This window comes from Anolis carolinensis, chromosome 3 (assembly GCF_035594765.1).
Source record: "Anolis carolinensis isolate JA03-04 chromosome 3, rAnoCar3.1.pri, whole genome shotgun sequence".
Classification (NCBI taxonomy): domain Eukaryota; kingdom Metazoa; phylum Chordata; class Lepidosauria; order Squamata; family Dactyloidae; genus Anolis; species Anolis carolinensis.
The window spans coordinates 74832336-74857666 of NC_085843.1; the positions used below are offsets into that span (position 1 = coordinate 74832336).

The 25331-nt window shown below is 40.9% G+C and overlaps 2 protein-coding genes across 3 annotated transcripts in view; one reads left to right on the forward strand and one right to left on the reverse strand.

Annotated features, from left to right (window-relative positions):
* Positions 1–5969: 5969 nt before the first annotated feature.
* Positions 5970–21495, forward strand: sod1 (superoxide dismutase 1). Its single transcript, XM_016991964.2, has 5 exons — positions 5970–6141; positions 17358–17451; positions 17786–17855; positions 20158–20275; positions 21201–21495. Exons 1-5 carry the CDS (start codon positions 6028–6030, stop codon positions 21309–21311), a joined length of 507 nt encoding a protein of 168 aa, XP_016847453.2. The 5' UTR covers positions 5970–6027; the 3' UTR covers positions 21312–21495.
* scaf4 (SR-related CTD associated factor 4) overlaps positions 19469–25331 on the reverse strand; it is a 69493-nt gene continuing 63630 nt past the window's right edge. For both annotated transcript variants that reach the window (XM_008107609.3, XM_008107608.3), the window contains one exon: positions 19469–24772. In XM_008107609.3, the coding sequence (XP_008105816.2) occupies positions 23976–24772 (797 nt within the window). In that variant the 3' untranslated portion in view covers positions 19469–23975. The remainder of the gene's footprint in view (positions 24773–25331) is intronic.

Consider the following 25331-nt stretch of genomic DNA (forward strand, 5'->3'; position numbering starts at 1 on the left):
CTTCCCTAGCCTGTGGTACATGGCACATAGTTACTTGTAGTGTGAGGAGGAGGAAACTGGTAACTCCCACTGATTAAACTAGTGCTTAGGGCATAGGGAAAACATACTTGCTTGTCTGGGAGCAAACATCCTCAACTTATATAATTATTTATATAATTATTCCAGAAATTGCCTGCAATTAAAAGTAAATATATACAAGGAAAGCAAATATCTCACAAAACCATAAAATTGCTAGATAATTCGTCAGCATCTTGTAGCATTATTCACTTATCACTAAATCACTTGCTCCAAATAAAGTGCAAATGATGCAATCCTATCTGAGACATTCGCATCAAGTCAGCAAATGACAAAATCCTTTGTAGTAAGTCTATTGAGATATTCCTGTGCAAAACCACGTACAGTTTGTTCAATATGCCATATATTCAAACACAAGCTGTGAAATACATCAGACAAATGACCACCAATCTGATGGTAAAATGGCTTTAAAATGGATGGTACAAAATCATGCAAAATCAATAACAACTCATGCTAGCAGTAGCAACCCACTATATTCAGAATTGGAGGCAACATGTTCCCTCAACTCATCTACCTGGTGAAAGGAATCAACAGTAGAGAGTCATGGCCTTCATGTCCAACTTGTTGTGGATCTGGTTCTCCTTTAAGGGGGAAAGGATCAGACTTAAAATTGTTTTTTTAAATCTCCAATGTATTTTTTTGTTCTTAACTACAGTTGACCTCTGTATTCATAGATTCATGGATTTAACCATCCACAGCTTAAAAATATCATTTTGTCGCAACCCCCACACCACCTCACCCACAAAAAAGCAAACCTTGATTTTGCTGTTTTGTCCATTCCCACTTCATTACATTTACTAAATTCCACCGAGTCCTACACTTAAAATCTGGTAACCCACTGGGTTCATCACCTTAAATTGGGTTCAAGTGTACAGTAGAGCATTCTTTCCGTATTTTAAGTGCGGGGCCAACACTCTTTTCAAACGTTTCAGAAAGTGGTGGGGAAGTGGATTTTTGGGGAATGAGCCAGAGGAATTGCCAATTCAGTAATGTGATGGCATTTGTTTCTCTCAGGATCAAAATGAGACATTTCCCCAATTTGTGGGAGGGTAGGTAAAATTGTCAGAGGAGCCAAGATATCCTTGTTAGGGAAAGTTCGGGAAAGTTTATTATGCCAGGTCTCCATGCAGTCCTGGGAGTTATAGTTCCCCAATGTCCATACCCTTCTCTGGTTGCATTTACACTATGGAATGAATGCTCTTGAACCCCGCTTTAAATACCATGGCTCCATACTATGCGTTCCTGAGAATAATAGTTTCCCAAGGTCCATACCCTTCTCTGGGTGCATTTGCACTGCAGAATAAATGTAGCAGGGACCCGTTTTAAATGCTATTATGATTATGATTATGATTATGATTATTATTGACACAAAAACACAGTATCACACAGCAAACGAAATGTATATGCTGGATTTTGTATCACAAAATCACAAGCGTTTAGGACTGTGTGATGTATTTTCAAATGATGTGTGCAGCTCCAAGGAAGGTGGCCTTTTTGCAGTTGACAGGTCATGATTTTGTCAATGTTTATTGTTTTCAAATGCCGGCTGAGATCTTTTGGCACGGTACCCAGTGTGCCGATTACCACCGGGACCACCTGTACGGGTTATGCCAGAGCTTTTGCAATTCGGTTTTGAGGTCCTGATAATGGCTGAGTTTTTCCTGTTGTTTTTTATCAATTCAACTATCACCTGATATGGCGACATCAATAATCCAAACTTTTTTCTTTTCCACAACCGTGAGGTCTGGTGTGTTGTGTTCCAAAACTTTGTCAGTCTGGATTGAAAAGTCTCACAGTATTTTTGCGTGTTCATTTTCCATTACCTTTGCAGGGTTGTGATCCAACCAGTTCTTTACTACTGGCAGGTGATACTTGTGACTTAAGTTCCAATGAATCATTTGGGCCACATAGTTGTGCCTCTGTTTGTAGTCCATCTGTGCGATTTTCTTGCAGCAGCTGAGGATATGATCAAGGGTTTCTTCAGCTTCCTTGCACAGTCTGCATTTTGGGTCATCACTGATTTTTCAATCCTGGCCTTAATTGCATTTGTTCTGATGGCTTGCTCCTGGGCTGCAAGAATCAGGCCTTCTGTCTCCTTCCTCAGTGTCCTATTGGTGAGCCATAGCCAGGTCTTCTCCTTATCAACCTTCCCTTCAATTTGTCAAGGAACTGCCCATGCAATGTTTTGTTGTGCCAGCTGTCACCTCTGGTTTGTGGTGCAGTTTTCTTGTACTGATTCTTTGTCTGTTGTGCTTTGAGAACTTTCTGATTATTGACTTCGATCAAAGCAGGTTCTTCTCTTTCCTTTACATATTCTGCCAGATAGGTGCCACCTTGTCGTGGTGGGGGGCTTAACTGTTCCAAGAATGCTGAGACATGTCCTGGCAGTACAGTCAGAGACCAAGGCAGAGAAGTCTCAGCTGAGGAATGGAACTAAGAGCACCTAATCTATTAGCACTGTGGAGAAACAAACCAAAACGAAGTCTATACTGGCTCGGTCGTTGCCCAGGATATAACGGACTGCGGTGGATGTTGCTGATTCTGGACATCCATCGAAAAGAGGGCTACAGAATCAAAGTACAAATGAACAGTCACAGAAGCGACAGAAATATACAATGCCAGAAAACCGCACAATTGTTGTTGTTGTTATGTCATACCTCCATGCTGTGCAGTCCTGGGAGCCATAGCTTTCCAAGGTCCATACCCTTCTCTGGGTGGATCTACACTGTGGAATGAATGCAGTTGGACCTTACTTCAAATGCCATGTCTCCATGAGATTTGATGAAGTCCTGGGTTTGTTTCCAGAAATAAAATCAATGGTTGCTCAAATTCTAATATATACAAATTCTAATATATACAATTATGTCCCTTATACAAAACAGATACTGAGGGCCTCTTGTCATTCCAGGTGTGAGCATATGCAAGTACAATTGCAGTTGTCGCCTGTAAATTGACACGTGATGCAAACAACAGTGATTTTCTAACATGGAAGCAAGGAGATGAAATAAAATTGTAGAACTGTCTAGTTGGGAACAATCAATACAGGTTAACTGAAATACGAAATAAATGCTCCAAAACTCAAAACTGAATTAGTGACACCTTTGCTTTCTGACGTGAACAAACTTTGTTCCATGCCCATAATTATTTAAAATATTCCGTACAAGATGACCTGTAGATATGAAATATAAGTGAATTTCATGTTGAGACTTGCATCCCATCTCCAAGATATCTCATTATGTATATGCAAGTAGTACCAGAAGTGTTCTGCATTTCAGATTTTAGAATACTTGCAGATGCAAAATGAGGGATACTCAAATCTGTTGTAATGCTGGCTTTCCAAAAAAAGTTTTACCTTGGAAAATGCAGCTGGGTGGTCCTTGCCTTGTTATTATTTGCCTTTATTAAGTGCCTTGCCTTTACTGAAGTGGTATGAAACTGCATTAGCCCTACACGCATGTACCTTTAGTCACAATAAGGACAAGCTTGACCTTAAAAGATTAGAGAGCTGGACCACAACTAACAAAATGAATTTCAACAAGCACAAATGTAACATAGTACACATAGGCAAAAAAGATGAAATGCAAAGATACGGAATGGGTGACGCCTGGCTTGACAACAGTCAATGTGAAAAAGATATTGGAGTCTTTGTGGGGAACAAGTTGAACATGAGCCAACAGACTGATGCAGCAGCAAAAAAAGCCAATGGGATTTTGGGCTGCATCAAAAGGAGTATTGTGTCTAGATCGAGTGAAGTCATGGTGCCTCTGTATTCTGCTTTGGTCAGACCTCACTTGAAATACTGTGTCCAATTCTGGGCACTACTGTTCAAGAGATATTGACAAACTGGAAGGTGTCCAGAGGAGGGCGACTAAAATGATCAAAGGTCTGGAGAACATGTCCTATGAGGAGAGTCTTAAAGAGCAGGGTATGTTTAACCTGCAGAAGGGAAGATTGACATGATCACCATGTTTAAATATTTGAAAGGATGTGTTGTTGAAGGCTTTCATGGCCAGAATCACAGGGTTGTTGTGTGTTTTCCGGGCTGTATGGCCATGTTTCCCGAAGTAGTCTCTCCTAACGTTTTGCCCACATATATACCTCACATCCTTTGAGGATGCCTGCCATAGATGTTGGCGAAACTTCAGGAGATAATACTTCTGGAACATGGCCATACAGCCCGGAAAACACACAACAACCATTTGAAAGAATGTCATAAGGAAGAGGTAGCAGACTTGTTTTCTGCTGCCCTTGAAATTAGGACTAGGAGCCATGGGTTCAAATTCCAGGAAAGGAGATTCCATCTGAATATTAGGAAGACCTTCCTGACCTTACAAGCTGTTCAACAGTGGAACTCTCTGCCTCAGAGTGTGGTGGAAGCCCCTTCCTTGGAAACTTTTCAAAAGAGGCTGGATGTGTTGTCAAAGGGTTCATAACCTGAATCACTGGGTTGCTGTGAGTTTTCCAGGCTGTATGGCCATGTTCCAGAAGCATTATCTCCTGACGTTTTGCCCGCATCTATGGCAGGTATCCTCAGAGGTTGCGAGGTCAGTTGGAAAATTAGGCAAGTGGGGTTTATATATCTGTGGAAGGTCTGGGGCGGGGGGGGGGGGGGGGAGAGAGAGAGAAAGAACTCTTATCTGTTTGAGGCAGGTGTGAATGTGGCAATTGGTCACATTAATTAGCCTTGAATGACATTGCAGCTTCAAAGCCTAGCTGATTCCTGCCTGGGGAAATCCTTTCTTGAAAGGTGTTAGCTGGCTCTGATTGTTTCATGCTTTTCAACAGAAAGGAGGAAACAATGTAAATGAACAAAATCTGGCTACCAGTATTAAAAAAAAACAACAACTCCAGAATCAGGACAGTAAATAAAGAACAACACTCAGAAGACAGGGGAATTCCAGACATGAAACAATTAGGGCCAGCTAACACCTCCCAACAAAGGATTCCCCCAAAAGGAATCAGCCAGACCTTGAAGCTGCAAGTCTATTCAATGCTAATCAAGGTGGCCAATAGGAGCTTCCGGTGGCCTAGGGGATAAAAGCCTCGTGACTTGGAGGTTGGGTTGCTGGCCTGCCAGGTTCGAATCCCACCCGGGGAGAGCGCGGATGAGCTCCCTCTATCAGCTCCAGCTCCATGCGGGGACATGAGAGATCCTCCCACAAGGATGGTAAAAACATCAAAACATCCGGGAGTCCCCTGGGCAACGTCCTTGCAGACGGCCAATTCTCTCACTCCAGAAGCAACTCCGGTTGCTCCTGACACGAAAAAAAAGGTGGCCAATTGCAACATTCACACTTGCCTCGAATAGACAAGCCTTCTTTCTCCCACCCTGGACCTTCCACAGATATATAAACCCCACTTGCCTAGTTTCCAACATCTCACAACCTCTTGGGATGTTTGCCATAGATGTGGACGAAACGTCTGGAGAGAATGCTTCTGGAACATGGCCAGACAGCCCGGAAAACTCACAGCAACCCATTGTTTCTCTCAGTTACTCAAGAACGGATGGGTGGCCATCTGTCAGGGGTGCTTTGATTGTGCTTTTTCCTGCATAGGAGGGGGTTGGACGAGATGGCCCATGTGGTCTCTTCCCACTCTGTCAGTCTATGATTCTATGGTTGATAAGGTTCCTGGGTTGTTGTATGTTTTCCGGGCCCTGTGGTCATGTTCTAGAATTATTCTCTCCTGACGTTTCGCCCACAGCTATGGCAGGCATCCTCAGAGGTTGTGAGGTTCCTCTTTCCCGAGGAAGGGAAAAGGCCATTTCGCCTTCCCTCCTTCCTGATTGGCTAAAGCTTAAAAGATTCGCCCGTCCATAGGCTGCCTCACTTGGCGAAGGCGGGCCTAGAACGTCACATTGCCTGGCGATTGGGGGGCAGGCGGCAAGCGCAGGGCATAAAAACGCGAGGAGGCGGGCCCGTGCTCGGTGGCGCAAGCAGCGACGGTGTTATTATGTTATCTGCGGGAGTTAAGGGCAACATGGCGGTGCAGAAAGCGGTCTGCTTGCTGACGGCCGACCCGGCCACCGGGAGCAATGTCTGCGGTGTCGTTCGCTTCGAGCAGCAGGCAAGGCACTTTTGGGGAGCAAGGGTCTGGGCCCTGAGAGGAGTGGAGAGGGGAGGGTCCTCCTTAAGCCTCTTCTGAAGCCTCTCTGAAGGAGGAAGAGAGGAAGGCGGGAAGAAGGGAGGGAATCCGGCCATGTAAAGAGACACCTCTGTCAGAATGCAAAGGCGTTACGGGAGCTGCAGTTTTGCAAGGTTTTTTTTTTTTTTGCCTTCTCTGCCATAGAGTGCTGTTGCAGCCTCACCAAAATGCAAATCCCAGGATCCCCTAGCATTTTGCCGTGCCGTCAAACTGCATTAATTCCACAGTGTAGATGCCCTCCTAGCCCAGTATCCAGGCATGGGCAAGCTTGGGCCCTGCGTGTGTTTTGGACTTCAACTCCCACCATTCCTCACCGCCTCAGGCCCCTTCCTTTTCCCCCTCAGCCGCTTAAGCGGCTGAGGGGGAAAAGGAAAGGGCCTGAGGCGGCGAGGAATGGTGGGAGTTGAAGTCCAAAACACACGCTGGGCCCAAGCTTGTCCATGCCTTCTCTATCCCAAGCTGCCTCTCTGTTAGGGTGCATGAAAGGCGATGTGTTTTAAAATGGTTTCAGTGAGTTTGTTCATTTTCAAATAGTTCTAGCTTCAGTGGGCGAAAGGTCAGGAGAGAATGCTTCTCGAACATGGCCAGACAGCCCGGAAAATTCACAGCAGCCCAGTCCTAGGTTTAATTCCATATTAGGTTTTAAATTGTATATCATATTATCCTACTACTGTTCACTACAGTAGGGGGAAAGAAGTACAGTAGGGTCTCACTTATCCAAGACTCGCTTATCCAAGGTTCTGGATTATCCAAGGCATTTTTGTAGTCAATGTTTTCCATATATCGTGATATTTTGGTGCTAAATTCCTAAATACAGTAATTACTACATAGCATTACTGCCTACTGAACTACAGTAGAGTCTCACTTATCCAACATAAACGGGCCGGCAGAATGTTGGATAAGCGAATATGTTGGATAATAAGGAGGCATTAAGGAAAAGCCTATTAAACATCAAATTAGGTTATGATTTTACAAGTTAAGCACCAAAACATCATGTTAGACAACAAATTTGGCAGAAAAAGTAGTTCAATAAGCAGTAATGCTATGTAGTAATTACTGTATTTATGAATTTAGCACCAAAATATCACAATATATTGAAAACATTGACTACAAAAATGCGTTGGATAATCCAGAACGTTGGATAAGCGAGTGTTGGATAAGTGAGACTCTACTGTACTTTTTATGTCAAATTTGTTGTATAACATGTTTTGGTGCTTAATTTGTAAAATCATAACCTAATTAGGCTTTTCCTTAATCCCTCCTTATAATCCAACGTATTTGCTTATCCAAGCTTCTGCCAGCCCGTTTAGCTTGGATAAGTGAGACTCTACTGTATATAATAATAATAATAATAATAATGAAATAATTAAGAATAATTGCCACATCTGTATTTCTGAAGGCCAGGCTTCCCGTATGTGCTACGCTCTCATGACTTTTTGATACACAGGTTGAGTATTCCTGATCCAAAATGCCTGGAATGAGAAAGGTTTTTAGATTTTTTTTCCAGACCTTTATTTGCATATATGTGTATAATGAGATATCTTCAGGATGGGATCCGAGCCTAAATATGAAATTCGTTTTAAAGTTCATATACATCTTGCGCACATAGCTTGAAGGCAATTTTATACAGTATATATATGTTGTAATAATAATAATAACTACTTTATTTTTATACCCCACCACCATCTCCCCAAAGGGACTCGGGACGGCTTACGTATTGGACCAAGCCCAGAACAAACACAGCTAAAAACATAACCATTGTGCCCACAGACTGCTGACTTGAAGGTTGGGTAGCTGACCTGAAGGTTGCCAGTTCGAATCCAGCCCTGGGAGAGCACAGATGAGCTCCCTCTATCAGCTCCATGTGGGGACATGAGAGAGGCCTCCCACAAGGATGGTGAAACATCAAACATTCGGGTGTCCTCTGGGCAAAGTCCTTGCAGACGGCCAATTCTCTCACGCCAGTTTCTCAGGTCGCTCCTGACGAAAAAAAATAAACCAATTAAAACAACAGGGTATAAAACTTATAAAAAGCAAACCTTGACAACCAGTGAACAGAAATATAGTGGGCATAATCATAATTAGAAAGGTCAGGGCATGGACTTGTGCAAAAAGCAGACTATAGGGCCAAAGCTAGGGGTAAAGTGCAGAGTACAATCTATCTGTCGATTAGGGCTGGACATTCATGAACAAGGGCCTAATCATCATCCAATGCACACTGGAACATCCAGGTTTTAAGGTCCTTGCGGAAGGTGGTCAAAGTAGGGGCTAGCCTAATCTCCCTAGGGAGGGAGTTCTAGAGTCAGGGCCACCACCGAGAAGGCCCTTTCTCATCCCCACCAACCGTGCTTCTGATGGTGGTGGAAGCAAGAGGAAGGCCTCCCCGACAGATCTTAGAGCCCATGCCAGTTCATAGGGGAAAATGCAGTTGCAAAGATAGGCAGGACCCAAACCATTTAGCACTTTGTGGGTGATAACCTGCACTTTAACATGGAATTGGAAACTTACTGGTAGACAGTGTAGCTGCTTTAATAGGGGCATCATCTGCTCCCTATTAAAATTATTTGTTTCATTCACAAATAGTTTTGTGAATGAAACAAAGTTTGTGTACATTGAGTCATCAGAAAGCAAACATACAAATTGCAGGAAAAAAAGATTCCCTCTAAACATTAGTAAGCGGAATATACATCTTTGGATATCTTCTCTGGAGGTTTTTAAGGAGTGGCTAGAGGGTCATTCACTGGGAGTGCTTTGATTGTATTTTATTGCATGGCAGAATGAGGTTGGACTAGATGGCCCTTGGGGTCTCCTACAGCTCTAGGATTCTGTTTCACTCTCTCAACCACCTATATGGACAGTTTTGGATTTTGGGAGTATTTGGATTTCCCGATAGGAATGCTCAACCTATATTTAGATATTAGCCTGTGCACCTTTAGTCTAGAGAAGTGTTTCTCAAACTGTGCTCCTCCGGGTGTTTTGGACTTCAGCTCCCAGAAATCCTAGCCAGCATACCAGCTGTTAGGAATTGTGGGAGTTGAAGTCCAAAACATCTGGAAGACCACAGTGAGAAACTCTGATCTAGGTCACGGCACTTTCAACTGTGAGTCCTGTTCCCAAGCAGGGTCCATTTAGCTCAGTGTTGGGGTCATGAAAAAATTGGCAACAAAGGAATGCGACTCATTTACACAAATCTGTTAGCAATGGATGATGCATACAGTGGACTCAGCAAAAAATGCTTCAGCTGCACTCCACAAAAAAAAATCAGTCTGTTTAGCAAGCTTTGCAAATGCTGATTTATTATCAGTAAATCTAGGTTAAAAATTCCCGTTAATACTAATATTGTGAAGAGTATACCCTTCCCTTTTCTGTTCCCTCTTTTCTTGCATCCACATGGCTTGGTTCCCCTCTAAAAAACATCTGGGCTAATAAAAATACATTTCAGCTGTTTTACCTTAGGGTTTTCATTTCCCTGTCCAAATGGTTGTAAGCAAGAGACATATTGCTTTACACACTCCTGGAGCCCCAATGGTATTTCAGGTTGTTCTGGGCATGGTTTTTTGCGCTTCTGCCAAAGCAGCACTTCTTTTCCTGCCCCAAAGAAAGGGAGTAGGTAATTGCTGAGTCACAGGATTGGAACCAGCCCATTTTGAAAGGGGGGGGGGGAGTGAGAGCCTTGTACTCTGATCGGCTTCACAAACAGGTTTTACAGGCTGTGTTTGCTTGTCTTTTTTCAAACCCTCACTGAACCTAGTGGAAAGTATGTTTACACGTTTCATAATCTCTGGATTTCCACTGGTGAACCAGAAAAATATTCACTTCTTGAAATGGAAGTGATTAAAAGAAAGAAAAAAACAACAACCCTTGTTTACAGTTCAGAAGCACTGTAAAAAGCTGCCCTTACGTAGAATCATAAAATTCTAGAGTTGTAAGAGGTTCCAAAACCATCCAGTCGAACCCCATTCTGCTATACAGGAACAACCAATCAAAACACTTCTGACAGATGGCCACCTATGCTGAAAACCACAAGTGAATCCATTGCTCTGTGTCCTAGTCTCCAGAGTAGCAGAAACAAGCTTGCCCCTTTCTTAGTCTTTTTATTAATGCCCACCTCTGTTCATTGATGTGAGCGACTTGTGGCATTCTGGGTGTTTCTGCAATATGATTTCCCACATTCTTCATTATTGCAAGCTAGGAATGATATGTATTGTAGTCCAATAACATCTGAAGAACCAGTCATGCTGCAGACAACTAAAAATATTGTCCTGATATGGAATGTTAGAAGCAATACATGGAATGTGGATTGTGTGATTATTACCTTGATAGCAAAACAAACGGGCCGGCAGAATGTTGGATAAGCGAATATGTTGGATAATAAGGAGGCATTAAAGAAAAGCCTATTAAACATCAAATTAGGTTATGATTTTACAAATTAAGCACCAAAACATCATGTTAGACAACAAATTTGGCAGAAAAAGTAGTTCAATACGCAGTAATGCTATGTAGTAATTACTGTATTTATCAATTTAGCACCAAAATATCACGATATATTGAAAACATTGACTACAAAAATGCGTTGGATAATCCAGAACGTTGGATAAGCGAGTGTTGGATAAGTGAGACCCTACTGTAATTGATTTTCCCCTTTGGTCTGAGAGTCTTCTATAGAGGTTTTGCTTCGCTTGGTGTTTCTAAATGATGCTTCTTTCTGCTACTGTTGCACAATACATGCTTTCTACAGTCTTACCATTCCTAATATGTTCTTGCATAATTAGATTATCTAAGCATGCAGGGTGTGGATGTAGTCCTACATATAGTTCAAGGGTACTGAAACACTTTTACTACAGGATTATTTAATATGAACCTTGAATTCCTAATTATAACAAACCAGCTTTGGTGCATTACCTAGATCTTGTCATTCCAGATAACAAGCTGGTGTAGTCTATAGAGTTGCAAGCATGAGGTCTTTATTAAAACATCCCTTATCACGCTTTGCTTACTTTGCATTACCAGAGCATGGTAATGTTACTTTGACTACTATTCACCAAAGCTGATTCATTATACATTTTTAATTATAATGAAGCATCTTTGATGCATTACCTAGATCTTGTAGTAATTCTGGATAACAAACTGATGTAGCACATAGAGTGGCAAGCAGGAAGCCTTTATTAAAACAGGTCTTATCACTCTTTACTTATTTTGCATCACCAGGGCATCGAAATGTTTCTTTGACTGCAATTTCTAGAATCAGAGTTCTTTGTGTAACCTCTGTGCATAACAGATTATTGGTATAAATAGCTATGCAAGAAGACTACAAAGCATCTGTCAGTTTGACCTCTCCACTGTCCGCCTGCCCCTGAAGATTGTCTATACAGTGTTGTGTGCTTCCTCTGACAGGCATGGACTGGAACTGGCATTGACCTCAATGGCCAGTGACTCGAAAATTCACACTTCTGTATTAGTTTTAAAAATTGCTTTGGAATCAATTTTGGCTGTATAGTAGAAAATGAATACAGGGACTCCTCAGTTATGTGTATAGGTTAGTTTCTGTTGAATATATTGGTTAAGAAAATGATTTTTAGTGCATTTATTTTAAAAGTCTTAATTAAACATGCTAAGAAGAAAAGAAGAAAAATCCTTACAATTTACAAAGGAATGTTGGCTTTCTGCTTTGAAAAAACATCAATCTTAGGATGGATCTATACCGTAGAATTAATACCATTTGGTATCAATAGAACTTTAATACTCGGTGCTATGGAATCATGTGAGCTGTAGCTTTGCATGATGTTTAGCTCTCTCTGCCAAAGAGAGCAGGTGCCCCACCAAACTACAACTCCTGTTATACACATAGCATAGGGTCAGGGTAGTAAAGTAATGTCAAACATTAATTCTGAAATGTAGATGCAACCTAAGATTCATAGCATATGCTAGGAAAGAGGCTTATGAACGCATACATGTTATGATAACTGCATATTCATCCATTGGGAACCTTGGGCTTTGTACTATGAGTGTAAGCACAATTTTAGGCACTCCATAGAGTTTTCTAAGAAGCACATAACGTGGCAGCATTCTTTGTAGTGAGAGTGATGTCTGAAAACATCACATGGTTAGTGTATATCCAGATAATGTTATGTGTGCAAAGTTTCATTGGCCATGTCACACTTCTTTAGTGAATACACAAAGACGTGGTTTGTTGCAGTCTGCACATAAAGTGCGTGCATATTACTTAACTGTACAAAGATCCCACTTGGCCACCACGCTCACCAAGAGATGCAACAAAAGCAAAACATTCCCATCACATGCACCAGCTGTGGCATGTTCCGCTTTTTCACACAAAAACTAGACAACTACATCTGCTCCAAATGCAAACAGATGACTCTGATGGAGCAGAGGATCCAACAGCTCGAGCACCGTATTAAGACCCTTAAGGACATTCAGGCACTCGAGCTCTTCTTGGACACTGCACAACACGCTGCTGTAGATCAGCAGCCTGCATCACACCAACACCACCAAGACCATGATCAGGAACCTTATGGGGAGATCAACTCAAAGGTAGACAACCCTCAGGCTTGGAAGGAGGTCACCCATAGAAGGAGACGCAGGACCAGGCAGCCTCCACAGAACTCCTCTGCTCAGCTGCATTTACACAACAGATTTGAAATTCTTACATCATTAACATACAATCAGGAAACACATCTTGTGGAGGACCACAGTTTCTTAGATACCACTCAGTGGACCATCCTGGATCAATGCGCAGGGGATAGCCCTGACAGGGACAGTGCATCACCACAGTCACACTTATGTAATCATGCAAATGCTCCATCCCCAATCATAGACCAGGAGCAACAGGAACATCCTTGGGAGAGTAATGGGCTCTCGGATGTATCTCAATGGATTGTCATTGATGAATGCACTGGGGATGTTGAGGAGGAGGACAACACTTTACACCTACATGATTCACTTCAACAGGAACACTCTTCAGGGGACATACACACTGTCTTGCACAAAAGGGACCCTGTCAATCCTCAAAGGAAACAGGTCTTGGTAGTAGGTGACTCCCTCCTTAGAGGAACGGAAGCCATCATTTCCAGACCGGATGGGATGGCTCGAGAAACATGCTGCCTCCCGGGGGCAAAAATACACCATATCACTCAGAGGCTCAGCAGGCTCCTAAAGCCCCATCACCCTCCCCACCTTATGTTGATTCATGTAGGTACCAATGACACCGCTAGGCATACTTTTCAAAAGATCACAAATGATTTTCGAGCTCTGGGAACAAAGCTAAAACTGTATAATGTACATGTGATCTTTTCATCCCTCCTCCCCGTTGTAGGACATGGCTCTACAAGGGCCGGAAAAATAGTACAGGTCAATAACTGGCTCAGAAAATGGTGTCAAGAGGAGCATTTTGGCTTCCTTGACCATGGTCTACTCTTCCAAGAGGATGGACTACTGGCAAGCGATGGGGTGCATCTCACACAAGTAGGAAAACATCTTTTTGCACACAGACTCACAAACCTCATCAGGCGCACTTTAAACTAAATCCACTGGGGGAGGGGAACAACAGCCTGGCGAACACTATATTACCCACGACCACAGGGAACCGCCGTAAGGCTAAACGGAGGGCTGCACAAACACAGCAAGGACCAAGTACAGAGAGCACAATAATCCCAAATAAACAGTTCGAGGGGAGGTCACAGGGGCTTACATGTCTTTACACTAATGCTCAGAGCATGGGAAATAAGCAAGACGAACTCCAACTCCTAGCACAGCACCACACATACGATGTCATAGGCATCACTGAAACCTGGTGGGATGACTCCCATCACTGGAATTTAACCATTGAGGGCTATAACCTCTTTCACAGAAATAGAACAAAGGGGAGAGGAGGGGGAGTAGCTTTATATGTCAAAAACAGTTACGTTGCAGAAGAAATGCAAGACTATAATCCGGGAAACCAGCTTGAAAGCATCTGGATAAGAATCAAGGGAACCGGGACTCAAAAAGATCTTGTCGTGGGTGTCTACTACAGACCTCCGAGTCAGGATGAAGGACTTGATGAAGCCTTCTGTCAACAGCTGACCAAACAGGCACAAAGAAGAGATATAGTAGTCATGGGCGATTTCAATTATCCCGATATCTGCTGGAAAACAAACTCAGCCAAGAGTACAAAGTCCAACAAATTCCTCACTTGCCTTGCAGATAATTTTATGGTCCAGAAGGTAGAAGAGGCAACAAGGGGATCAGCAACTCTTGATCTAATCTTAACAAATGTGGAAGACCTGATCAATACAGTTGAAGTGGTTGGATCCTTAGGGGCAAGTGACCATGTGCTCCTGCAGTTTGCAATACAAAGGAATGCTGAAACTAAGACAAGTCAAACACGCATTCTGGACTTTAAGAGAGCTGACTTCCAAAAAATGAAGGAATTACTGAGCGGCATTCCATGGACGCCGATATTAAAAAACAAGGGAGTTAAGGATGGATGGGAGTTTTTCAAAAGTGAAATACTCAAGGCGCAAATGCAAACAGTGCCAACAAAGAAGAAAAATAAGACAAGTGCAAAGAAGCCAGAATGGATGTCCAAAGAACTTCTAACTGAGCTAAAGCTCAAAAGTGACATGCACAAGAAGTGGAAAAGGGGAGAAATCACCAAAGAAGAATTCAAACGTATAGCCAACTCCTGTAGGGAAAAGGTTCGCAAGGCTAAAGCGCAAAATGAGCTCAGGCTTGCCAGGGACATAAAAAACAACAAAAAAGGCTTTTTTGCTTATGTTGGTAGAAAAAGGAAGAAAAAGGAGGCGATAGGGCCACTGCAAGGAGTAGATGGGGTGATGGTGACAGGGGATAGGGAAAAGGCAGAACTGCTTAATGCCTTCTTTGCCTCGGTCTTCTCACAAAAAGAAAGCCATCTTCAACCTCAGCAACATGGAATGGACGAAGGATTGGGGGAAATCCAACCCCAAATAGGGAAACAAGTTGTCCAGGAACACCTGGCCACTCTAAACGAATTCAAGTCCCCAGGGCCAGATCAGCTACATCCAAGAGTATTGAAGGAACTAGCGGAAGTTATTTCAGAACCACTGGCAATCATCTTCGAGAGTTCTTGGAGAACAGGAGAAGTCCCAGCAGATTGGAGGAGGGCGAATGTGGTCCCTATCTTCAAGAAGGGAAAAAAGAACGACCCAAACAATTACCGTCCGGTCAGCCTCACATCAATACCAGGCAAGATTCTGGAAAAGATCATTAAGGAAGTGGTCTGCAAACACTTAGAAACAAATGCGGTCATTGCTAATAGTCAACACGGATTTACCAAAAACAAGTCATGCCAGACTAATCTGATCTCTTTTTTCGATAGAGTTACGAGTTGGGTCGATACAGGGAATGCCGTGGATGTAGCATATCTAGATTTCAGTAAGGCCTTCGACAAAGTCCCCCACGACCTTCTGGCAAACAAACTAGTAAAATGTGGGCTAGACAAAACTACGGTTAGGTGGATCTGTAATTGGCTAAGCGAACGAACCCAAAGGGTGCTCACCAATGCGTCGTCTTCATCATGGAAAGAAGTGACAAGTGGAGTGCCGCAGGGCTCCGTCCTGGGCCCGGTTCTGTTCAACATCTTTATTAATGACTTAGACGAAGGGTTAGAAGGCACGATCATCAAGTTTGCAGATGACACCAAACTCGGAGGGATAGCTAACACTCCAGAAGACAGGAGCAGAATTCAAAACGATCTTGACAGACTAGAGAGATGGGCCGAAACTAACAAAATGAAGTTCAACAGGGACAAATGCAAGATACTTCACTTCGGCAGAAAAAATGGAAATCAAAGATACAGAATGGGGGACGCCTGGCTTGACAGCAGTGTGTGCGAAAAAGATCTTGGAGTCCTCGTGGACAACAAGTTAAACATGAGCCTACAATGTGATGCGGCAGCTAAAAAAGCCAATGGGATTCTGGCCTGCATCAATAGGGGAATAACGTCTAGATCCAGGGAAGTCATGCTCCCCCTCTATTCTGCCTTGGTCAGACCACACCTGGAATACTGTGTCCAGTTTTGGGCACCGCAGATGAAGGGAGATGCTGACAAGCTGGAAAGCGTCCAGAGGAGGGCAACTAAAATGATTAAGGGTCTGGAGAACAAGCCCTATGAGGAGAGGCTTAAAGAGCTGGGCATGTTTAGCCTGCAGAAGAGAAGGCTGAGAGGAGACATGATAGCCATGTACAAATATGTGAGGGGAAGTCATAGGGAGGAGGGAGCAAGCTTATTTTCTGCTGCCCTGCAGACTAGGACACGGAACAATGGCTTCAAACTACAGGAAAGGAGATTCCACCTGAACATCAGGAAGAACTTCCTCACTGTGAGGGCTGTTCGGCAGTGGAACTCTCTCCCCCGGGCCGTGGTGGAGGCTCCTTCTTTGGAGGCTTTTAAGCAGAGGCTGGATGGCCATCTGTCGGGGGTGCTTTGAATGCGATTTCCTGCTTCTTAGCGGGGGGTTGGACTAGATGGCCCTTGAGGTCTCTTCCAACTCTACTATTCTATGATTCTATGATTCTATGATTGCAGGCACTGTGGTGCATATATTTGAGGTGAGATACGACAGAAGGACCCAAAACCTTCCTTTCCCCCCTTTGGGTAGTACAGTAGAGTCCCACTTATCCAACACTCGCTTATCCAACGTTCTGGATTATCCAACGCCTTTTTGTAGTCAATGTTTTCAATACATCATGATATTTTGGTGCTAGATTAATAAATACAGTAATTACTACATAGCATTACTGCGTATTGAACTACTTTTTCTGTCAAATCTGTTGTATAACATGATGTTTTGGTGCTTAATTTGTAAAATCATAACCTAATTTTATGTTTAATAGGCTTTTCCTTAATCTCTCCTTATTATCCAACATATTTGTTTATCCAACGTTCTGCCGGCCCGTTTACGTTGGATAAGCGAGAGACTACTGTATTTAAGTATTTCTTGTTTATGCTTCTTTTGCTGGATTGAGGTCTGGATATGCAGTGTTGTCAGAAGTGTTGTTATAGTCATACAGTTGATTTCTATGGAGAATATTTGCAGTTTTGTTTGCATTCTGACATAGCATTTGTTTGAATTTTTTAAAGTACAATTTTTCTGTTCTAGGGTGATGGAGAAGTGCGTGTTGCAGGCCAACTTCAGGGATTGACTATAGGAAAGCATGGATTCCATGTCCATGAATTTGGAGACAACACAAATGGTAACACTTTTTTTTCTCTAAAACATGGAATGATGCAGTTTCTGTTACCAGAAGATATGAATTATATTCTATACTAATACTGCAAAGGAATACTCAGTACACTTTTTGGAAGCAGTTTTTTACATTCATTTTGTAGTTATGTGTTCTAATATAAAATTATTCATCCCCCCCAATGTTTAAAAATGTAAATATGTATGGACTTGTATAATCAGATAAGGTTTTTATTAAAGCATGTCTTATGGGCTGCCTATAGGGCTACACCCCGATCGTTAATTTTGACTAATTTGCAGGGGACATGAAGGGGGGAAAACTCACTATGCGTAATCTGTTACAGGATGTACCAGTGCTGGTGCTCACTTCAATCCTGAGAATCAAACACATGGCGGGCCGCAAGATGAAGTGAGGTAAGAAGAGTTTCCTACTTTCTGCAATTTTAGGGTAACTTTTTAGTGTAACGAATTTCATTCTTTACAGTCTAGCACTCATCTTTGGCTCGAAGATGCACAATATTTTTTTGGGCCAGAGGTGTCCACTTCGCCATTTTACTTTTCCTTGATCTTCAGAGCAATACTAGTTCTGAAGTTCTCTGTGGGGGATTTTAGGACCAGATTATTGCATCTGTAGGCATAGCATTTGAAGATAAGTGTTATGCCTTTTGGTTTAACTCTCTGGCTTAGTCAGTAGTAATATTTCTTTACCTTTGATCCGAATTAATCTTTGCTCTTGAATGGATATAAAGCCTTTATTTATGTTTGTCCCTCTCTTACAACATCTGTACTCCTGTGCAATCTATTTGGATTAATTTTTAACTAGACAGGGATCTATTGTCATGAGAATGTGTTACTACTAATTCTTGTTCTTCTGTAATGTATCAGTGAATCTCATTGTCTCCATGTTGGAAGAGCAATCATAATGCTCTTGAGCCAGAGACAGACCAAATCCAAGGTTGTGTTTGTTCATGTAATAAGGCCTTTAGTAAAACTATGCAGTGTTTGCATACTACTTATTAGAAAGTAGTCATATGACAAGGGAGCCTTAACTCACAGCAAGAATATCTTAAAAGTAGTAATAGCTCCACTTTGTAGATTCTAGAGGTACAGAGATTGCCAAGTTTAATTATATTCATATCTATTTTCTTATTTATTGTTCTGTTTCTGAAACAGATCTCTTCTGTGAGATCTATATATAATGTCAGTATAACTCTTTTTACAGTCAACTGTTATCCCTGAATCCAACTTACGCAAACCCTGTGAATTGCCCATATTAGTGGTCTGTCTTTTTCACTGTCCATTCCTCTGATGCTGTTCTAGAGCTCTTTCCTTCCACATGGAGACCCACCTTCTCCTTTTTTGTTTCATACCGTACTTTTGCCTTGTTATGGAAACTTCACTGATTTAGACTTGTGAACATTTGTTGACTTTGCAGCAGTGTAAGCAATAGGAATAATTCTGCCTTGGGGCTTGCAGACAACCGTTTTTTGTTTTGTAAAAGTATTTAAAGTTAGCCCTAAAAAGCAAGAATAACTAATGCCACCTGGTTATTCAGAAAGTGTTACTGATATGCTTTCAGTAAAAATTCAAAGTACAGTAGAGTCTCACTTATCCAACACTCGCTTATCCAACATTCTGGATTATCCAACGCATTTTTGTAGTCAATGTTTTCAATACATCGTGATATTTTGGTGCTAAATTCATAAATACAGTAATTACTACATAGCATTACTGTGTATTGAACTATGTTTTCTGTCAAATTTGTTGTTAAACATTATGTTTTAGTGCTTAATTTGTAAAATCATAACTTAATTTGATGTGTAATAGGCTTTTCCTTAATCCCTCCTTATTATCCAACATATTCACTTATCCAACGTTCTGCTGGCCCGTTTATGTTGGATAAGTGAGACTCTACTGTATTTGTAACTTTTCAGATATGGCTAATGTATGAAACATTTAGGATAGGAATCTTGTCCCATATTTGGAAAAGCGATGTTTTATGTGAACACTAATTTGAAGACAAGAGATTTGTTTTGCATATAGTTTATTCAACATTGCATAAAATAAAAATATGAATACAGTCTACTAGAACAAGTAAAATACAGCCATACAGTTAGAGGCATCAGTATATGTGTACAATTGATTTACAATGAAGGTATCAATTTTCTGATGGCAGCTCTAAGTTACAAAGAGAACTCCAGAAGAAATCTTCAAAACATCCTGGAAATCTGTACAACTGTAAATCTTTCTGTGTTGTTCTTAATGCTGATACTATTGAAGTTGCATGGGTTGTGAATCCCAGTAGATAGACCATGAAAGAAGTTCAGCAAAGCAATAACAAAAATAGGAAGACATAACATTACTAGTCCTTGCTTCAGTGTTATGAATAATTTTTTAAAAGAACAATTTATTCCTGTCAAGTAACACTAATCTTATGTGAGTTTAATGTCAACTGGATATTGCATCATAGGAAGATTATTTTTGTATTAGGTTCGACAAATATTAAAGAAAAAAGGAAATTGATTGAATAGCAAGGGCCAAAGCTAATACTGGCCAATTAAACTTGACTACAAGTTGAGCAAAACTGATATTTGGGCACAGTAAACATCATCTGCTTTGCACTTGTGAGCATGGGGATACAGTGGTAGCACTTCCATAAGTTGAGTATGAATGGAAGTAATTTTCCATTTAAAACAACCATAATACTGTATTTCAGGCATGTTGGTGATCTGGGAAATGTGGAGGCAAATGGCTCTGGTGTGGCAGACGTGGACATAACCGACTGTGTTATTTCTCTCTCGGGGCCACATTCAGTTATCGGACGTACTCTGGTGGTAAGTGTTTTTGACATTTTTCTTGAAAATCCTGGGAAGTATTTTAATGCTCTCTCTGAGGGGACTGTTGGCTGCATCTCTCAAGGATTGAAATCACTGAGTAATTAGATCTAAAGTTATTGTCAGAGATACTCCTTTGCATAGCTGGTTTATGGATTGAGCATGACTTGGACGAGCGGTGAGCTAAACCATCTTGAAGCACAGATCTCCTCATTTTATTGGTGGCTTGTTGCAAATATTGAGGTGTACAAATATGTAGTACTGATGTGTTTCAAGTCTTAACACCAGTATTCTAAAACTAATTTGAGCGTAGTTCTAAATGTTAAGCCCTAATTTTTTTTACCTAAAAAGGTTTATGCTGACAAATCATGTAGCTTAAAATATTTCTGTACACTATTTATACTGATTTTTTGGAAAATGGAAATTCTGAAGTTGTATTTGTCAGAGTGTTAGTGGGGAAGCTAGGCAGAACTGATTAGATGTTGGGAAGCGCAGGCTGACATGACTAGCAGCAGCACTGGCATTACACAGGCAGTCACAATATTGAGCAGAAACAATCTTTTATTTTGTTATCTCTCTATTGACAGAAGGCTAGCTTCGTGTTTTTTGACCTATTTGCATTATGGGGTTGAACTGTTTGCCTTGAAACTAGGAAGGTTCACATAGTATCTGCCTTTTGTTCATTGCTGGCATCTGATATAACATGTATTATTATGATTAAATTACTGCAAGAAAGGAATACTTGGTTACCAAGTGATGGTTGGACATAGGGTTGTTTTTAAAAAATATAAACTCTATTTAAAATTTCAGAATTGGGGTTGCTCTTTAGTTCATTGGGATGTATCTCAATTGTTATCATCAATAGTAAAATAGTTTTACTAACCTACAAAGCTTGGGTCTGATTCTGTTGCTGTGCTCCTTTTAGGTTCATGCAAAACCGGATGATCTGGGCAGAGGAGGAAATGATGAGAGCTTGAAAACTGGAAATGCTGGTGCTCGCCTAGCTTGCGGTGTGATTGGACTGGCTAAGGCCTAGATGCGCCAAAAGGAGCACTGTATACTAAAAAGCAATATGTCATATGTATTTGTGGAATTCTTCAATTATCTGGCTTTATTTAGGGTATAAAAGCAACCAGCTAATGCTATAGCTCTGTTAAGCTGAATGTAAACTGACACGTCTTATTTTGTACACCTGTAATTAAAGGCATTATGAAACACCATTTCAGGAGTTATTTGGTCTTTCATAGATAGTGGGCATCAGTTCATTTTGTCTACGGTGGTGGTGTTATCTGGATTATCTTCGTTTACCTTGCCATTTGGGTCAACAGAACTTGTCGTAATGTTGGCATTTTCAAGCTGGCTTGACACATTCCTATTCCTGAAGGGTCTTAAACCATGGCCAATCTATGATATTCTACCAGTTTCCCATGTGAAGAGAAAAGCCATCTGGTTTCCACTGTTTCAGATACCATGCAAATGAACACTCAGACTGAAATTTCTTTGGCTTCACTCATTCTCTAGCCCATATATAAATATGTGCCTGGAAGTTTGGGAAATTCAAGGGAAGTGTAGAGCCTTTGCTCTGAACACTTCAAATGGAAGTCTAAGATATCTCCTGTTTTGGACAATCATCTAATGCTGCACAGTAATGTTTGCCCAAAACCAGGGTAATCTTACCATATTTCCTATAAAAGAAATGTTTTAAGTCAGCCAATACAGCCTATCTTGATTTTTATAGGAAGAGTGAGCATTTAAGAAAGTTCACATATATGGCATTGTTTTTTACAAGTTGGACCCAAGCCTTGTCCGTCCTACAGAAAATAATAAAATACAACATGCTGCGTTTTTAAAATTCATGGATTGAACTCATTTTAGTTACTCAGCTGCGTATCTGCAAAGGACTACTATGCATAGTCTGCAGTTCATGTCAATAATACAATGTAATTTATTAACCTTAGTAAAGATTCACTTGTTCAGCACTGATCGCCATAGGTACTGTAGGTAGTAGGATGATGCAAGGAGTTTTTTGGAAGACCATGCTTCTTAAAATCTATATTCAATAGTGGCAAATGCTGTATGCCTAGCACCCTGTTTAATATTGTCATTTTAAAATAGCTTTCATTATTTTTACGGAAAGTGCTTATTTGTATATAAGCCTATTGGAAATGTTTGGCAATTCTAGCTCATGCTTGAGCAGTTTTCAAGCCCCTTGCTGTGACTGAAATTAATGTGTACCTAAGGCCATCTGCATGTTTAGTCTTTCCTTTGCATACAGTAGATATATATACCTAATTTAAATATACCTGTAATAAAGGCCACCAAGAAATGGCTACTACTGACAAAAAAGGCTCTAACTTGCTTCATAATATTACCTCACATCTAAAATTAGAGCACCATGAATACGGTTTACATAAACCTTTTGAGACTTTCATATGCTTTTGAATTGTTTTTAAGTGATTAGGTACAAGATTTTTTAAATAGTACCCATTACCTTCATAGGCTTAAATACAATTACTTCAATTCCACTTTTGATTGTTCTAATAAATGGCATGGAAATTAAGCTTAATGTGAAAATGATTTCACAAATTCTTTATTTTTCTGTGACCCAAAGAAAAGTCTTCCTGTAGTATCACCTCCTTAAAAAGTGAGCAGCTCTTTATCTCAATGGAAACAGCTACTGAAGTACTGAGCATATCAACAGAAACAGAAAATCAAGACTGAACGTACGGGCAGGCCATGTGGATTTAAAATATCCTGCATTTTGAAATGGCACTAGAACATTTAATTGAACAATATATGTTTCTTTAGTTTGTTATAAGCAACTGGACAGATGCACGACCAGGTTATATAAAAATAGTGTGATTATTGCAAAGCATAAGACAACATTTGAAAATTTAAAATATTTGCTTTCAAACAGTTTTCTAAAATATATTAGAATATGTGTCAATTTTGCATTTCATTAGCATCTTCCATAATCAATGGTTTATTATCGCAAAAGTATGCTGATGTGCTTTCCAAGAGCTCCCAGAATTATTAGGGAAATTGTTTCAGGGTAACCATTTACTATAGCATCTATTTTGGATGGCCAAGAAAAACAAGCAGGAAATCAACTTTTCACTGCAAACACTAGATTTTCTCTTAACACTTAAAAGTTATTTTCTCCATCTATTCATGTAAATTAAAAATCATAAATTTAAAAATCAACATAACTACCACATTATTTCTGTGAATCGTTATACAAACATGTTTAAACAAAGTCTAATTTAGACTTCAGTACTGTATTAACAGTTCAAATTTTAAGATGAACAATCCTTTACCACTTCAGTGCAGGAAGAATAGCACACATTAAAGTTTGTTATGAAAATAGAGTTTATTAAAAACATCCCTATTTGTTTTAGGAGCTTTTACCGTTACCTTCACTTAAATTAAAAAAAAAATAGAAAGCACTTCTAATTCTGACTTGTAAACTTTTTAAAGTCAAAACTTTTAAAAAGTTACAGCAAAAAAATGGGCAATAGTTTATTCATTTCTTTTTGTTATTTTGTAACTACTTTAAATAGAAGGGAAGCAATCAAATTGCTTACATATCCCCATAAACTATGGAGGAGTTGAGATATAGCAAAAGCAAATATACAGCATACTGTACAACTCTAAAGATCTACACTGCAATGTCACTTTGCTTGGAAAAAAATTCCAGTCTCTAGCGAGAACCTTCTACAACTGAGCCAGTAGACTTTTCAGATTTTTCAAGAGATGAGGTAGACTCAGATGTTAACTCTTCTGCAGGTTTTGCCCCTGTGGGTTTAGACTCTGCTTTATTCAGTTCTGAAGCAGTGTCTGTTTTTTCCACTTTACTACTCTGGGATTCATGGTTTTTGACACCATCTACGCTGTCTGTCAACTCAGGTTTCTCTTTCCCTCGATTTTCGTCCTTGTCTCTGCGAGATTCCCTATCCCTAGAATCTCTCTGTCCGCTGAAACGTCTATTTCTTTCCTCCACGTCTCGGTGTCTCTCACGTTCGGGGCTTCTTCTTCCCCAATCTCTCCTTTCACGGTTACCAAGGCGTTCATGCTCTCTGTCGTCATTGCGGTTTCCGAAACGTTCACGCTCATTTTCTATCCGATTCCCAAAAGGTCGCCTTCCAAATCTTTCCTGGTCTCTGTTTGGAGTAAATGGCTGCCTATCATTCCTGAACTGCCTTCCATCTCTATTATTATCATCAGGTCCACCAGGCCTTGCAAAGTGGCCTGGTGGTGGGAAAGGGCCTTTCATCCCATGAGGTGGGGGCATCCCAAAGCCTCCCGGACCTGGAGGTGGGCCTCTGTGCATCATGTGGGGAGGCATATGCCGCGGTGGCATCATTGGAAAACGCTGCAGGTGAGGGGGTGGCATTCCTGGGGGTCGCTGGAGTGGGATCAAACCAGGCCGTGCACCTAAAAGGCCTGTGGAAGCCGTCTGAAGTCCAATCACAGGATTAGGCGTGGTTCCTGGGGTGCCTGAAAACCAAAATAAAATACAATTAAACTAATGATAGTGTACATTCAACAGTATTGTCCTCTCATCTTTCAGAGAAAAACATTAGAATTATTCATTATGTTTTATGGTTTTTTTCCTGAAAGATTCAATCTAGAATTCACAACATAGAAATCCAAAAGTATCTACTGTATGGGTTGTGAGTTTTCTGGAGTGTATGGCCATGTTCCAGAAGCATTCTCTGCTGACATTTCACCCACATCTATGGCAGGCAACTTCAGAGGTTGTGAGGTATATTGGAAACTAGGAAAGGGAGGTTTATCTGTGGAAGGTCCAGGATGGGAGAAGGAACTCTTGTCTGTTGGAGGCCAGTGTGAATATTGTAATTAATCACCTTGATTAGCATTAATGGCCTTGCCAGCTGTATATTCAAGTGAATTTAAAGTTTATTTATTGTATGAAAGCAAGAAATATCACCAGTCATTACTGATCTATAACTGAGTTGAGATTCAACTCAAGCTGACCAATTTCCATTCAGCATTTTATCCTTTTGCACTTTTGCTCCAAGACAACTGGCATTTT